A 16,356-nucleotide genomic window follows, 5' to 3' on the forward strand; every position below is an offset into this window, starting at 1 on the left:
TGAAATAATGGAACACCGCTGCCTCCTTTTGGAGAAAAAAAGAATTTATTGAGTCATGTGATTAAATTAAACAAACAAGAAGATAACTTAACATTTTGTCTCTGATATATTAGGATTTTTTTCAAAACATATGTTGTAAAATATAAATAAATCTCCTCAATACATACATACATTTATATATTATGTGTATTATTGTTATTATTGTGTATATTAGAGTATTTATTTACATTTATAATATCTTTGAAGACAATTACAGTAAACATATGCCCTTAAAATGTAATTTTGAACTTCAAGGCTTTGTCAACAATAATCACAACTCAAACTGATAAAGACGCTTAGAAGATGATTAAAAGAAGCTGTAATTATGAGCATTATTAATGACGCTAAATCAATAAAGCCATCACCTGGATTTTCCACTGGTAATACACAAAGATCAATGCTAACAGGGTCAGGTAGAACTTAAGCCGTGCCGAATTTTGCTTAGAAGAGGTTATGCTTCTGGTAGCGAGCTGAGAGCGGACACGTCAGGACGCTGCTCCGTTCTTGGCGTATTTAAAGTTCTGTTTAGGGGAAAAAACAAACAAACAAACATGAAAGTCAGGAAGGATTTACTCTGACCTTTTAACATATGCAGAGTTGATTATTTACTCACAGCATTGGTAAAGGCGGTTAACGCGGGCGATGTCATTAGCGCTCAGGTTGGTAGCGCGCCCAAAGTCAAGGTTGGGGTTGGACTTGGCCAAGATGGTTGGCTGGCCGTTCTTGGAGAAGGCGTACCTTAAAGACACAGGCAGAAAGTATAACCAACATGACCTTTGACCTATGACCACTAATCACTTCATCCTCAGGTGAATATTTGCACCAAATTTTCTCAAAGTGGTCTAAACAGTGACACCTGTGGCCATTAAACTAAACTGCACTCAGCATCCTCTTGAAGGCTTTAGCTCTCCTGTTCACACCAGAAGAACAGGAACTCATGGAACTGATCTGATGGGTCAGCTAACATTATGAAGCAATTCTGCATAGCTAAGGTACAGCTAGATACATACATACATACGTATACATACATTTGTGTGCAGCTGTGTTAAAGCTCGCTGGCTAAACACACACTCACTTGTTGTAGTGCATGACGGAGTTGAAGTCGTAGGGGGTTCCGAGGTTGTTAGTGGCAGTCTTCTGGAAGTTGCTTTCCTGCCCTGGAGTGGAGAACACACAAAACATGTAGCCACTGAAACCTGTCCATTGTTTTTGTCGTTGTGTAATGCACTAACACAGGACTGTGTTGTGCGTACGTACCGCTGAGGATGTTCTGGTAGAGGATCTGGACGTACTGGTCTCTGTCAGAGCGGACCTGCTCGTGGTGGAAGCCCAGAGCGTGGAGGACCTCATGCTGGACGGTGGACTGGAACAAACAGCCCGCTTTCTTCAGGGAGACGTACTGTCCTCCAGTCTGACGGCCGAGCAGGGACCAACATCTGACACACACACACAGATATCACAATGTTAAGTGCTGCTGTTGAGTTTATGTCATTTCCTGTTTTATGCTGAAAAGGTTTCACTTCCTGTCTTCCTGTCCAGCCTCCTCTGTGATTCCCTGATTGGTTCCAGCTGTTTTCTGTTATTTTCCCACCAGCCTCACCTTTAAGGTTTGTTACCGAACTCCTAACTCCTTTACATGATATATTCAGAGTTGTCTAGATCTGAAAAGCTGTAATGAATCTTAAGCTGGGAGTAGATGTACCTATTGTTTTTATTTTAACTTTTTTCAGCTGCATAGGACCACATTCACCCCCTCAAGTGCGCCCCCCTATGGAACAGGGAGTGTGGGAATCCTCTCTGTATAGTCTCTGATGCTAAGAGCATTTATGAAAAATAGTTTTAGAGCTTGAATAAGAAGTAATCATTTGGTTTCCGAGTTTGTGAATTTGCACTGTTCGAAGTAATGAGACTTGTGTTCATACCCGTCTCCACTGAAGAAGTAGAGGTAGTCACGGTGAGTGGTCCTCCACACAAAACGAATGCAGGTGGACTGGTGGAAGGTCAGCAGGGCTCGAATGATAATGTCCTGCTCCGTGGGGGCTGCAGGGAAAAAGAACAGAGATCATTCATACATGTCCTCAAGTAGTTATAATATTTTTTATATTACATTATTTTTAATTTTATGAGTTCAAATAGCTGCAAAATAAAGCAGAATCGAAAACATAATTATTTACTTGATTGTAGGGAAATACATGTAATGTGGTAAGATCTTTGCTGTAATACACTCAGAATTTCCCACAAAGCTGCAGGCTTTTGAATGCACCACAGATCAGCCGAGTGAGTGTGAGTGCTGCTTACTGTATTGAGAGGAGATGGCGACAGGCACGTAGACGTAGCGGTCATATTTGGGCCACCTGCAGGTGCTGGAAGTGCAGAGGACGGCGTTCTTGGTGGAGGGAGCCTTGATGTCTCCGTACAACAGGGGCGTCTCTGCAGCACAGCGAAACAGACGGGAGCAACGATTAGACGTTAAACATGATAGATTCACCAAGAGAGAATCACAGCAACAAAATTTATCCAAAACACAGAAACTGCTGATTTATAACCCTTCAACAAAGTTACTCCTAAACTCAGCTGAACGGCGTGGTATTCAGCTCAGAAGTAATAAACTCACACCTGTTCCAAATATTTGAATCTCGCCTCTGCTTGGTTTTTTTTTCTTCTCTGCTCTTTAAAACCCCCTAAAGGTGTTTTGTGAGGCAACGTTCAGTTTAAGATGGTGTCCAGGTTTAAAGTTGTAATTAGTCGGCTGTATTTTCTTAACTTTGTATTTTTTTAAGCTCACCTGTAAGGCATAAAGATCACAGGTGACCCCTCTGCAGCAGAGCTTCCAGCTCATAATCCCATATTTGGAGAGTTTAGTACTAATACTACTACTACTCTCATTCTTTAGTACTGCTACTCTCACTTTGAGCTTCAAATCTTAAAGCGTTGTCACTGAGGGTTCATCCATCCTTGTTTTGTGTCATTAGTCATTAGGCTAGCTGTATCTTAGCTTCGTGGCATGGATCTGGTGTCGGTTGCTTTGTAAAGTTCAGTTCAACAGATATTATTGCAATTCAGTCTTGTGCATCTTGAGCAACGATGCTAATCTTGACAGACAGCTGTTTAGTTTCTTATTGAGACCAATGTTTCTGAATAAACTGTCACATTGTGTGCTTGTAGCACATGAAGATAGCTCAGAATAATGCAGCTCTGCAGCAGCAGGATGTGAGGCGGGTTGTTTCAGACTTACTGCTGTCAGCGTTGGCTTTGGAGATGGCTTCAGAGGCGTCAGTCTTGTCTGAGGCAAACAGCAGATAACGGTGTGTTAGAGCAGACACATGAGAAACAGGTTTTTATTTTTGTAGCTCCTCAGCAGGATGTGAGTCTGGTGATTTCAAACTTACTGGTATCAGCGCTGCCTTTTGCCATGATTCCAGAGATGTCAGACTTGTCTAAGAGAGCAGCAGATAACAGTGTGTAAAAGCAGACACATGAGAAACAGTCCTTCACCATCAATAACTCAACTCACCGATCACTCTGTCTACTGCAGGTGTACTTATACTTGCACTCTGAAACAAAAATGTGTAACCTTTAATCATCATGTTTTCAGTGCAGGCTCATGAAACACAAAAAACAACATAATTACATCAACACTTAAGTTTAAAGAGGCAAACTGACCAGTGCAGCGGCCGTCATGGAGAGGAGGACGAGGAGGAGGATGGTGGGCTTCATGGTGTTGCTCCTGTGCTGATCTGAGATCTGAGCTGGGTTTGGCTGTGATGAGAGGAGTCTACCTGCTGCAGAAGGTGCCTGATGCTGAAGGCTCAGCTCTTTTATAGGCTGCTCACGCAGGGTGTGGCCCAGCTGTCAGCGCTGTCAGCGTTTGTTATGACTGAAATTTCACAATGAGGAAATAAGCAAACATAAAAAGGAAGAATGCTGGTCGAAAAAAAAAACAGGTTGGAGCACAATGACACGCATCAGTCAGGCTTCAGGAAATCACACAGAGACAGGAGACAATAGACCAGGAAACAGGCACACAAGGAAAGCGTCTCTTTTCCCCCTCAAACTGCATCATTCCACTGTAACCGTTAAAGAATATAACAATGAGCTCGATAATCTGACGTAATTCTTTGCTTTTTCTTTTGGTACCTGTTTGTGGCCAGTTCACGCACCTTTCACTGTGTTTATCACTCTATCAGTTTGTTTCTCTTTGTGTTTGTGCATCGTTTTATTTTTAGTGGTAATAACAATACCACAGATTATTACATTATTATATTTTTTAATTAGTTCATGCAACAGGATTCATATCAGAGCATCTTTGGTGTCTATAGAGAATTATTGATACGTGTCTAGCTTTTTTGCTAGAGATTTAAAGACAACAAGGAAACGCAAAACAACCACATAGAGTTAAAAAAAATGACACAAAATGACCACAGACACACAAAATAACATAATGAGAAGTAGAATAAATAAAATAAAACACAAACTGACCACAAATCATCACAAAATGACTATAAAACAACACAAAATATCACAAAAATGGACCAATAAAGACTAGGATGACCACAAATGAGCTACAACGGAAACACAACAATCTGTGATGAGTCACACACAACAAGGAAACACAAAAAAGACAAATAATCACAAGAATTTAAGAATATGATCTCCATAATCACCACCTGCTCCTTCTTTCGCCTAGAATGACAAAGACAGTTTATGCCAACATCCTGATGCCAGTTATCTCTGAACAGGGAACAAGGCGCCGGTTTGACGAGCCGGATCACGCAAACAAAGCCTGCAAACAAACATGCGTCTCCTTCTGTGTGTTAAGCTGGATTTTAGTTTCTGTTTATTGAAACATTTTCACTGTCTGCTCTTCCGTTAAGGTGAGCTTCAGTTGTAGATTATGAACACGGGTTCATAATCTGGGAATCTACGAAGAGAAAGTTAAATCTGCAGGCAGCGTTACAGGGCCCTCGCACTACAGGCTATGCTATGGAGCCATTTTTTCAGCAAATTACCAAATTTCGGATGAACAAATAAGCCTACCGAGTTTGGTGAGTTTTGGAGCATGTTTATGCCTGCGATCATTTGGGGAGAAAGGAAAAGGATCAAAATAATCTGAGGGTTCCAGTAGGGCTTCTACACAATCAATGTCATGCGTGCAATAAATTCTCAGAATAAGAGTCTATTTTTAGAATTTAAAGTTAAGTCCTGCAGTCCTCACACACCTGCTTATTTGGTGATTTTTTATGATAACCATCCATCCCGGTTTGCTGTCAGAATCAGAATCAGGATTCCTTTATTTATCCCCGAGGGGAAATTCTTTTCGTTGCAGACGAGAATAAAAATCAATCAAAAGTTAATGACGTCATTGCTGTCGCAAATTAAACGAGCTGATCTCTGCCGGTTAAACAGTCTCTGTTGGTAGCAGTTATAATTTGTGCCTTTATAGCCCAATAAACATTTTATGGCAAAACATAAATAAAGCAAACGCAGCCGGTCATCTACATCCTTTAAACCATCATTATTTATAAGACAGGTGACGTAACGTCCGTTTCTGGTCTGCGCAATGCATGACAGTACATATCGCTAAAAGTAGTGACCATCAGATGGACACTACTTTTCAAGATGCATTGTGGGATACATTGAGGGCCCTATATGGGGTCTATAATTTCTCACTTAGAATTAGGACAGCACTACAAAATGGCGAAGGCACTATATAGGGCCATATGTAGTGATTAGGGAGCGATTTCGAACAGACCAGGTCCTCCCCCACAACATGGCCGCCTTCCTGATGATTCTGTTCATCTGACTCCTTCCATCATGTATGCTGGATGCTGAGGTGGGCTGCACCCTGGCACCAATAATGGTGTATAAAATGGCTCATGGAAGTTGCACTGCTCTTCATACTGTCTTCAAATCATCTCTAGAGAAGAATCAGAACACACACATCACATTTTCCTGTTTTCCTGACCTTATTAAAAAGAAAAACCTCCAACACATTATTATAATTATCTCATAATAATTTGTGGAAGCTTCTGTTTGAAAGTGAAAGACCACAAAGAAACACAACAACCACAACAAACAACAACCAGATGCACAATGATAATAAAGATATGCAGAGACTACACATACGGCAACACACTACAAGGAAGCACACACAGAGTATGTAGACCAGCTGATGTGCGTGATTATGCTCAGCATCTCTTCCGAGCAGCCTCAGCGGATCGACAGGTCCGACCAGTGATGTTGGAGGCCTTTGATCACATCACATTATGTAAGCATGATGTGAGTCCTTACTGTAAGCAGACAAAGCCTACCTGAAAAATCCCTTATCAGAATCTCTGTTGCGTCACTTAAACAAAAGCTGTCCCGTCCAACTTCTGCTTCACGGCACACCTCCCTGAATCTTTATGTAATGAAACATTTTTGCATTACTGTCTTCCCTCTTCCCGACAGTGTATGATCAATACTGGTTCATATTCTGGTAGTAAAGAAATGAATCCATGCAGAAGCAAATCCAAAGCAGAAACATTCCCATTTAAAATAAAGACACGAGTCCTGGAGTCCTTGAATGCAAGAAATGTTAATGTTTATGGTAACATCATGTTATTACTGTTTCACAAAAACAGTCAGGATGGCTGATGGCACTGGATCAATATGTGTATTGTCTTCAAATTCATCCTTCTGTTTTCAACCGCTTATCCGGGGCCGGGTCGCGGGGGCAGCAGTCTAACCAGGGACACCCAGACTTCCCTCTCACCGGACACTTCCTCCAGTTCTTCTGGGGGGATCAATAATAAAGGTCCTGGTTTGGGAACCACAGGACTTCATCTCTGCTTTTTGTAGATGATGTTGTCCTGTTGGCTTCATCGAACCAGGACCTTTATTGTGCACTGGTTCGATGAAGCCAACAGGACAACATCATCTACAAAAAGCAGAGATGAAGTCCTGTGGTTCCCAAACCAGACCCCCTCCGGCCCCTCGCTGCGCCTATAAATTCTGTCCATTAAAAAATTATGAACTGAACTGGTGACAAAGAGCAGCCCTGCCGGAGTCCAACATGCACCGGGAAAAAAATGAACAAAAATAATATGTTCCTCCAGAAACATGTCTGTAATATGATGCAGCAGATAACTAGCCAAAAAACAACACAATAGCTCATGTGTTGTGTGTAGACAAAACTGACTGGACACAGTACAAGGAAACATAAAACACGCACATGTGCACACACACGTGCACATGTACCATTGTCTTTATGTAGAACAGCTGATGTGCGTGGTTATGCTCAGCATCTCTTCCGAGCAGCCTCAGTGGATCGACAGGTCCGACCAGTGATGGTGGAGGCCTTTGTTCACATCACATAATTAAAGCATGAGTGTCACAAATGTGAGTCTTTACTGTAAGTGGACAAAGACTTGGCAAGACGTCAGAGTTTATTTTGGGATGTTTTAAGGCTGTGGCAGTGAGCCAAGGCCAGATGTTAGCAAGGTTAGCAGAGTTAGCTGAATCATGAAGATGGCTCTCTTTAACCTGCTACATCACCACGGTAACTCGTACTGTACCTGGTCAGGAGCAGGTTAAGTTCAGAGTCTGAATCAGCCGTTAGAGGTGCTGCTCTGCACACTGGACTGTGAAATTAGTCAATGTATCATCAGCTTCTGTCTTTCATCCTGCCTCTCTCATCCTCATGCTGCCACTGTGCTGCTGTTTAATCATGGCGACAGTCATATATTTTTCATATGTGATGTGACTTTTCTGAACTTATTTATCCTGTTTAATGTTAATGTTGATATGCTCTGTGACCTGAAGATCAGAACATGTGAAGGACAAAGCTACTTTAAATGTTTGCTTCATTATTATTTTGAAGCAGTTTGTGCATCTGTCATCAACACATATTTCAAACATGGCTGGTTGGTGCCTAATCACTACTTTAACCTGTTAGAATGAAGGAGTTAACTTGACTGATGATTTGTCGGTATCATGCTAGAACACTGTGCCGAGTCAAAAACATGTAAGTGCAACTGTCATCAATTAATCGTCATATTAATCGTTATCGGCTAAATGCCACAATTAATCGTGATTGATTTTTTTGCCAACATCGCCCGAACCTAATGACCCGCAAACATGACGACTCAGATGCCCACTTTAATGTGAGCGTGCACAGAGCCCGAAGACACTTTACTACTGTCTTCCCTTAGGGAGAGCTTCGACAGTGTATGATCAATACTGGTTCATATTGTGGTAGTGAGGAAATAAATCCATGTCATGCATAAAGCAGAAAAATTCCCTTTTAAAAAAAAGACACGAGTCCTGGAGTCCTTTACATGATAAAATGATATTACTGTTTCACAATAACAGTCATCTTAAATTGAAAAACAAATCTTTTTTTCCTGACCTAATTGAAATGATGAACCTATGATGTAGCATATAACTAAACTTAAAAACAACAAAATAGGTCTTGTGTTGTATGTAGACATGTAGACTGGACACATTACAAGGAAACATAAAGCATGAACACACACACACACACATACACACACACACATCATTGTTTCCATGTAGACCTGCTGATGTGTGTGGTTATGCTCAGCATCTCTTCCGAGCAGCCTCAGCGGATCGACAGGTCCGACCAGTGATGGTGGACATCACGTTATTAAAACGTGAGCGACAACACCACAAACGCGCGTCTTCCCATAAATTAATCTGACAGGTTGTCGACACCTCTGTGTTTAAAGGAAACATGTTTCACATTCCTGCTGGTGTTTAAGCTTCCCAGCAGACAACCAGTAACTGTACATGCTCTGAAGGCTGCTTCCAATCACACCATCAAATTGTGCGCACTGACACACACGTGTCATCCTGACAGTGGATGAAGACACGTCCTCAAGACACGGCGAGTTTTTACAGCGAGGTTTAGGTTGGGGGCATCAGTACATGACCTGAGACTGGATCCAACATCCAAAAGTGACAGAAATACATTTAGACCTGATACACAAACACTGGTCATCCTGAAAAATAACAGATAAATACACATAGCAACAAAGTCCCCGCTGGTCTGAGGCTGCAGAGCGTGTCCAGCCTGGTGAGGCCTTCTTCCTGCACCGGGCAGCTGATGTTTGATTTGTTGTTGTTGTGTGTTTTTTACCCGTCACTCCATGGCAGCAGCCGGCTGGGGTTCTGTGGAATATTTTTTCATCCACTTGGTGCTAAACCATCACAAAGGACACGGCTACATATCAAGGCCGCTCTGCTGCAGGTGTCCTCGTGGCTCTCATTGATTGGTTGCTGTTATGTCACTGGCTGTTTGGTAACATGTAGCTGGAATTTAAAAAACACAGTCCACAGACTTTAACAGCAGCTTTACACAGTGCAGGGTGGGGTTAGACAGCACACACAGTGCTGCAGGAAACACCGTGTTATTACCTTTTGCTTAACACATCGCACGCAGTGTAAGTGTCATTTCTGCTGATGCACACATGCTGCATGGTGTTGCAATATTAACACTATAGTCACAAGTTTAATCTATAGATGTCTTCTTTTATGATTGATCCTTATCTCTGTAAGTTAGAATTAAACTAACATGTACTAATATTTGAGCTGATCATCGTCTCATCATTCACAGTGTTTTATTATTCATATTATGAATAAAGGAATTATTTCTAATGCAGCTTCTTTGAACCGTATAGTGAATTCAGGTGGTTGCTCTGATAAATGAGCAGGCCCCGCCCCCTGCTGTCCTGAACTGTCTATAACATGTGAGTCATGTCAAGCCTGGTCATGTCTCATCGTCATCTCAGCGTCGTCCTTGTCCTGTCCCATCTCGTCAGGCAGGTGTTCATCCCCTGTCTACAATACACGTGTAATCTGCTGTGTGACAATAATTTTATTAATCGATCGCTGCCTTTAAAGCCGCTCCATTCCTGTTTCCTGGACCGGTGATTAAATGCTGCCTTCAGCAGTATCATGTAGTGCTTATAGACACTGACCAAGCATCTTTGGGTGACATTAGAGTACACAGTGTGACACTCAGTCCACTCAAAAAGAGACCACATTCAAAACTGTTTGCAGCTGTCAAACCTCTCTGGATGATCTGGATAACGCTGCTCCTCTTTGGAGAAGATGAGTTTATTTCCTAATACCAGCCACATCTAATCACTTCCTCCTTCAGCCTAAATGAAGGTCTTCAAATTCATTTGTAATAAATTTGAAGAAGTTCCATCAACACATTCTTAAATTAATGTGTTTATGTGGAGATGGAAGAATCAACATCGACCACAAACTTGAAGGTTGACTACGAAAAACTGGTTCTTCCGGAATGATTGTGTTGACAGGAATCAGGATAGACAGTTGTAAAAATCTTCCAGCTGGCAGACGATGTTCTGTACTCTCCACAGTGATCAGGATGACAAAAGAACTTGGTTATCTACAGTCTGCTGTCTGTCAATGCTGTCCGTCAGGTTTCCTCACATGTTTCACGTCTTTAAAATGAAAGCACTTCCATGTCATAAGCAGGTATGTTTTGTTCTTGTTCAACAGAGAGGCGTCCATCTTTAAACTCGATTCTAGACCGGTCTCTCTCTTCATGGACACAGACCTGGGTGCAGGCGGGTCTGGACTCTGCTTCAGGTGGCTTCATCACAACATAAACACATTCCTGGTGAGGGTTTAATAAGATGGTTGGTAATATGTAAACTCACATCTTTACTGAGTGGCCTCCAGTCTGGGCTCTCATGGACACAGAGCGGGGGACAGGTGGGTCTGCAGTCTGTGCTCGGTCCACCTGGCTTCAACACAACATACAGTGAAACACTGAGCTGGAGGACTGCCAGACGTCTTTATGGCACCTCTCACTTTGTTCTGTCAGAAGAAGAAACACCCTCCTCTGTCTCCTCAGACTCAATCATTGTAGCACGTACACCTGTACACAGACTGATTTATTAAAGGTTGAGAAACTGTCTCCTCATTCTCAGAGGAATGTCTAGAAAAGTAATCTGTAGTTCAGCTCTGACCCACTGAGAAACCATCCTCTGATACAGTGAAGTCTTTCTCTGCTTTATCAGTGTGGGTCAAGAATGACAAGAGAATCAGCTCACAGTGTCAGTCTACGCAGTCTCCACTAGGTGGAGCTGTGTCATGATAGATAGATAGATAGATAGATAGATAGATAGATAGATAGATAGATAGATAGATAGATAGATAGATAGATAGATAGATAGATAGATAGATAGATTATCAATCCTACTGAAGGCACCCAATATTTATGGTCTTTAAAGATGGACCCACAGAGGGAATAGCCTGTCCTGGTTGTATGACCTCAGTGTTTTTTTTTTATGTGTGCTAAAGATGCAAATTGTGGCGCAAACGCACACACGAGCAGGTGACTGCTCAGATGACGGTCACGTGGTTCAGTCAGCTGACGCTAACGCTAACCAGCCGGACGGTTCTCTGCGGCAGAGACGGATCTGACGGTCAGACAGGATGCCTTTCTCCGAGCTGTATTTCAACGTCGATAACGGCTACCTGGAGGGGCTGGTGAGGGGCTTCAAAGCTGGAATACTGTCCCAGGCGGATTACCTGAACCTGGTTCAGTGCGAGACTCTGGAAGGTGAGTTCGAACCGCTGATGGGTAACGGCTAACAGCTAGCAACCACGGCTAATCTCACTAGCTAACGCAGGCTGTTACTCTTAAAGCTAGCTTAGCTAGCTTAGCTCGGTCAACGGGAATATAGCATTTAACAAGCATTATTTATATTTCGAGGCAGCCTTTAAGCTTCACGTTGGCAGTTTGTTCAGACTGAAACGTCCAGTATTCATTTAGCTTTTGCTCCCGACGCTTGCTACCCCCCCTGAGTTTTAGCCAGCTAGCTGACATAAGCTAGCTTGAGTGTAGCCGTAGAGTAACATTTAGTGGTTTGTTAATCAATTGTGGGCTTTTTCTTGCGGAAGTGAAATTATAGCTGTAGGAGGAAGAGATTTCTTTCACTGTTGCGTTAAACAACGAAGCTACAAGAATGACACATTAGCTGTAGCTGTCTGTTAGCTCCACAGTTTTATCACGACAGACTGCTGGTGCTGTCAGATCTGGTAAACACATGTTTATATCACCTTAAAAGCTGCTTTTGTTTGTTGGATTTCTGTGGCTGTAGCAGCATCTTGAGCATTGATCCAAAAGCCTGCATCACTACAGTACATCCCTGTTTTTACATCGTCTGCATGAGTGTTTGAGTAATCTTATTTTGTCACCACACAAGGTCATAATCTGACAAATCTTAGTATCCTGTGAGAAAATATCTGCACTAAACAGAATCTACAGCATGAAAAGAGCAGGTATACAATGGAAATGTTCCGGTTTTGGAACCGTTACAGCCTGCAGTGGATGAGTGGTTTCATACCAAAGGCACTAAACATACAAAAATAATCATAAAGACAGTACATGCAGATTAAAGGTTTGGTTTTATCAGTTAAAGTTGTCCTTTGATAGATTAGGATAACTTCTGAGAGATCTGATGTATAAAACTTTTAGTGTCAAACCGTGGCACAGAGAAAACGCCATGTACACACCCAGTATAATTAAAGTTCACCATTGAGTTTACAACATTTCAAAGCAATATATTTTGAAATTTGACGGTATGAAACCATCCATTATTTGAACGATGATGAATGATCAGATTAATCTTAGGTGTTTGTCATGCGCCCCTCTGTCCTGCAGACCTGAAGCTCCACCTGCAGAGCACAGACTATGGCAGCTTCCTGGCAAATGAGGCGTCTCCCCTCACTGTGTCCGTTATTGACGACAAGCTGAAGGAGAAGATGGTGGTGGAGTTTCGCCACATGAGGAACCAGTCGTACGAGCCGCTGGCCAGCTTCATGGACTTTATCACGTAAGCAAGTTGATCAGTTATACGCATAACAGCAGCTCACTCATATTAAAGCTCCAGTGAGGTATTTACATAAAAACATAAGGGAAAAAATGTTTGATAATATTACTCTTATCATTTCTACCAGCGATTGTTCATGCATCTTTTTCTCTCTTTGTCAAAGTTGCATATGTTTGTCGTGCTGCAAACTGAAATTTAGCTTTTGTGTTAGAAAAAAATCACAAGAAGTGATACCATAAACTCTTAAACTGGAAGTGTGCTGTACGATTGTCCTTGAATGCACCACCAGTGTCATCCTGACGATCCCTCCCCTCCTCACTGCTGCCTTCAGGTACAGCTACATGATCGACAACGTCATCCTGCTGATCACGGGCACTCTGCACCAGCGGGCCATCTCCGAGCTGGTGCCAAAGTGTCACCCGCTGGGAAGCTTCGAGCAGATGGAGGCGGTCAACATCGCCCAGACCCCTGCCGAACTCTACAACGCCATCCTGGTAGACACACCCCTGGGTAGGAACTGCCATTTAAACTGAACCGATGTAATGTCTCACGCTGAGCAGGAGATGGCGCCAAAGCTGAAGAGAATGTCAAACATTTGTTTTCTTTTTTCCTGCAGCTGCCTTCTTCCAGGACTGTATATCTGAACAGGACCTGGACGAGATGAACATTGAACTTATTCGTAACACACTTTACAAGGTACAGCTTATTATGTCCCACACAGAACACACTGTGAGTACACAGGTAAATGTGTCATGTGAAGTCCCTAAAGGTTTCTCCCTCTTAGGCTTACCTGGAGGCTTTCTACAAGTTCTGCTCCAACTTGGGAGGAACGACAGCAGACACCATGTGTCCCATACTTGAGGTGGGTTGAAATAAAAATACATTTTTATACAGCTTTGTGGGACTTTTTAAATGTTTAGTTTTTTTCTGTCCTGCAGTTCGAAGCCGACAGGAGAGCCTTCATCATCACCATCAACTCATTCGGCACTGAGCTGTCCAAAGAGGACCGCGCCAAGCTCTTCCCCCACTGCGGCAAGCTTTACCCAGAAGGCCTCGCACATCTGGCCAATGCTGATGACTATGAGCAGGTCAAGGCTGTGGCTGACTTCTACCCTGTAAGTCCTGCAGAAATCACATGCTGTGTGTGAGGTGGTTTTTTTTATGTGTCGAATTAATTCTCTTTAATTTAAAGTGTTTCTGTCTGTGTTTGTGTTTGCAGGAGTACAAGCTGCTGTTCGAAGGCGCCGGCAGCAACCCGGGAGATAAAACCCTGGAGGATCGATTCTTTGAGCACGAGGTGACAAACACCACCACGTTTTACAGGGTGTCCGCGGGGTCTTAAAAAGTATTGAAAAGTCTTAATCCCCATTTCATGAGGTATTAAATTGTATTGTGAGTCAAGCTTTGACTCCAGAAAGTATCCATGAATATTTATTTTCCTCTTCGCGATGTCACCCGACGGCGAAAAAATATCTGAGGTCGCACCGGTGCGACCAGCTGTTCGAGGGAAATACATTCTCCCTGTGTCCAACAACAGACACACGTCAGACTCATATCATGGTCTAAACGCGTGTGTGTGTGTGTACATTTGCAGTCAGACCGAGACCGTCTGCCGAAAATCCAGAAGAAGAAGAAGAACACAGACATATGCTGCACAGAGCTGATGCTGTGTGCTAAAGCTTGTTCCATACTCCACAAGAACAGAGAGATCTGTTCGTGTTCCCGAGGTGACGAGAACAAGAACAAAGTTTGTTTCGGCCCAGACTTTTTGAAACGTGTGTGCAGAACTCATACGACCCTCTCACTGCAGCGCGCACACAAACAGACAGGAGCTGCTCTTTGTGGGTTAATGCAGCGGCTTTACTCAGCACATGTGATCAGAAAGTTTTATTTTGTCTTAATGTTATGCTGCACATCACATCTTCACTGCAGATGACTCGGAACAATAGATGGATCCTAACTCTTAGGAGAGGAACCGCTCACACTGTGGGGGAGGGGCTGCTTCCAGATGGGAGCGTGTTTTAGATTAGACATCAGCTTTCACTTAAATTAGGAGCAGACGCACAGCTACAGCTGCTGATGTCGCTCTGCTGGTTACTGGCTCAGAGTCAGGTGTGGGTTAATTTGATGGGCAGGTTAACGGTTGTCTGCTCGCTCATCACTCTCCTCTTCCTCTCGCAGGTGAAGCTGAACAAGCTGGCGTTCCTCAACCAGTTCCACTTCAGTGTTTTCTACGCCTACGTCAAGCTGAAGGAGCAGGAGTGCAGGAACATCGTCTGGATCGCCGAGTGCATCGCCCAGCGGCACCGCGCCAAGATCGATAACTACATTCCCATTTTCTGAGCCTCCTCTTCCTCCTAACTCCCACCCTCTTCTTCCTCTTCCTGCTGTGGTTTCATCCAGTCTCCTGTCTCCACTCACAGCTCGGTGTTAAAGAATCTGATGGCTTGATGCTAAATTTCCTCCATTCTTCACTCACAGGCGTAAATTAGAAATTCTTGTAGTAATGTGACTGCACACAGGAAAAGAATGACGTGGCGCGTGTTCAGCAGACCTGATTATTGCAAGTTTTCATTTGACTTTCAAACACTTGTCCTTGTTTAGAGAAGCAGAGGGTGTTGTTTTATGCGGCACGTCCTGTCCACCTGACCCCTCAGCTGCTAAAACAAACCAAAGGAAGTATTTGCAATTTCAGGAGACCTGGATTTAACCTGAAAGATGCCAGGACAGGAGCTGGGTTTAGTCTACTGCAGAACTCCTGAGCAAAGAAAAATCACATTTTAGAGATCAGGTTTATGAAACAGCTGCAGTGTAATAACATGTCAATCAGACCCTCAGCGTGTCCAGGTCACAGGGGAGGGACATCTAAACATCCCTTAGTTCAGCATCAGTCACCACCAGATTCCTTTTATCTGTATTTATTATTTTTAGTGCAGCATGTCTGGTAATTACTGTGCCCCCCCCCAATCCCTCCTAACCTAATGAGTGAAATGTGTGAGCGCCTCCTGATTGTTGTTGGGAGCTTCCAGTCGCCGCCGTCCCTGCTCCTGTGTGACGTTTCTGTAACCGGAAGGAGGAAAAAAAAAATCTGGACTGATGTAATGTTTGAACTATACAGATATATAGATATTTAAAGATGATATATGATTTTGTTTTCTCATGCTGTAAAAATTGATTTATTACTGTTATTTGTGAAATGTGTATTGTAAATGTGACAGAAAATAAACAGACATGAGTGGATGTGGAGAGAGTGTAGACTGGTTAAACAAGCTATCTCTCACAGGCGCCGCCATGCTAAGAGACGACGCCATCTTGAAACCTCCAGGTCTGAGGTCAAGAGGTGAAGCCACGGCGTCGCTGGTCCACTCACACACTTCTGTGCTGGACGAGCTAACGAGCTATAAACCATCGCTCTGGGAAGAGATTAGAGTGTTTTTAAAGTTGG

At 43.0% G+C, this 16,356-nt stretch overlaps 2 protein-coding genes across 2 annotated transcripts; one reads left to right on the forward strand and one right to left on the reverse strand.

Annotated features, from left to right (window-relative positions):
• Positions 1-23: 23 nt before the first annotated feature.
• LOC114433740 (high choriolytic enzyme 1-like) lies at positions 24-3,858 on the reverse strand. The gene is made up of 10 exons (XM_028402404.1): positions 3,703-3,858; positions 3,554-3,593; positions 3,429-3,476; positions 3,275-3,322; positions 2,338-2,469; positions 1,962-2,079; positions 1,297-1,475; positions 1,115-1,196; positions 653-777; positions 24-560 (listed from the first exon to the last, which is right to left on the reverse strand). Coding segments are annotated over exons 1-10 (828 nt in total). The 5' UTR covers positions 3,757-3,858; the 3' UTR covers positions 24-558.
• A 7,568-nt stretch (positions 3,859-11,426) lies between these two features.
• On the forward strand, positions 11,427-16,151 carry LOC114433871 (V-type proton ATPase subunit d 1). Its single transcript, XM_028402628.1, has 8 exons — positions 11,427-11,638; positions 12,743-12,914; positions 13,243-13,421; positions 13,528-13,607; positions 13,696-13,773; positions 13,850-14,026; positions 14,131-14,208; positions 15,093-16,151. The coding sequence occupies exons 1-8, from the start codon at positions 11,512-11,514 to the stop codon at positions 15,252-15,254; spliced, it is 1,053 nt and encodes a 350-aa protein (XP_028258429.1). The 5' UTR covers positions 11,427-11,511; the 3' UTR covers positions 15,255-16,151.
• Positions 16,152-16,356: the final 205 nt, after the last annotated feature.

The sequence above is a fragment of the Parambassis ranga genome, chromosome 3, assembly GCF_900634625.1.
Source record: "Parambassis ranga chromosome 3, fParRan2.1, whole genome shotgun sequence".
Lineage (NCBI taxonomy): Eukaryota > Metazoa > Chordata > Actinopteri > Ambassidae > Parambassis > Parambassis ranga.

Bases quoted from the DNA above. Each gene is read 5' to 3' on its own strand.
- LOC114433740 (XM_028402404.1), bottom strand. From the start codon at position 3,756: ATGAAGCCCACCATCCTCCTCCTCGTCCTCCTCTCCATGACGGCCGCT. The intron at 3,477-3,553 runs GTGAGTTGAGTT...CTGCTCTCTTAG, and splicing joins TGCAGTAGACAGAGTGATCG to ACAAGTCTGACATCTCTGGA. The intron at 2,080-2,337 runs GTAAGCAGCACT...TTTTCCCTGCAG, and splicing joins CGCCATCTCCTCTCAATACA to CCCCCACGGAGCAGGACATT.
- LOC114433871 (XM_028402628.1), top strand. From the start codon at position 11,512: ATGCCTTTCTCCGAGCTGTATTTCAACGTCGATAACGGCTACCTGGAG. The intron at 12,915-13,242 runs GTAAGCAAGTTG...TGCTGCCTTCAG, and splicing joins AGCTTCATGGACTTTATCAC to GTACAGCTACATGATCGACA. The intron at 13,774-13,849 runs GTGGGTTGAAAT...TCTGTCCTGCAG, and splicing joins CCATGTGTCCCATACTTGAG to TTCGAAGCCGACAGGAGAGC.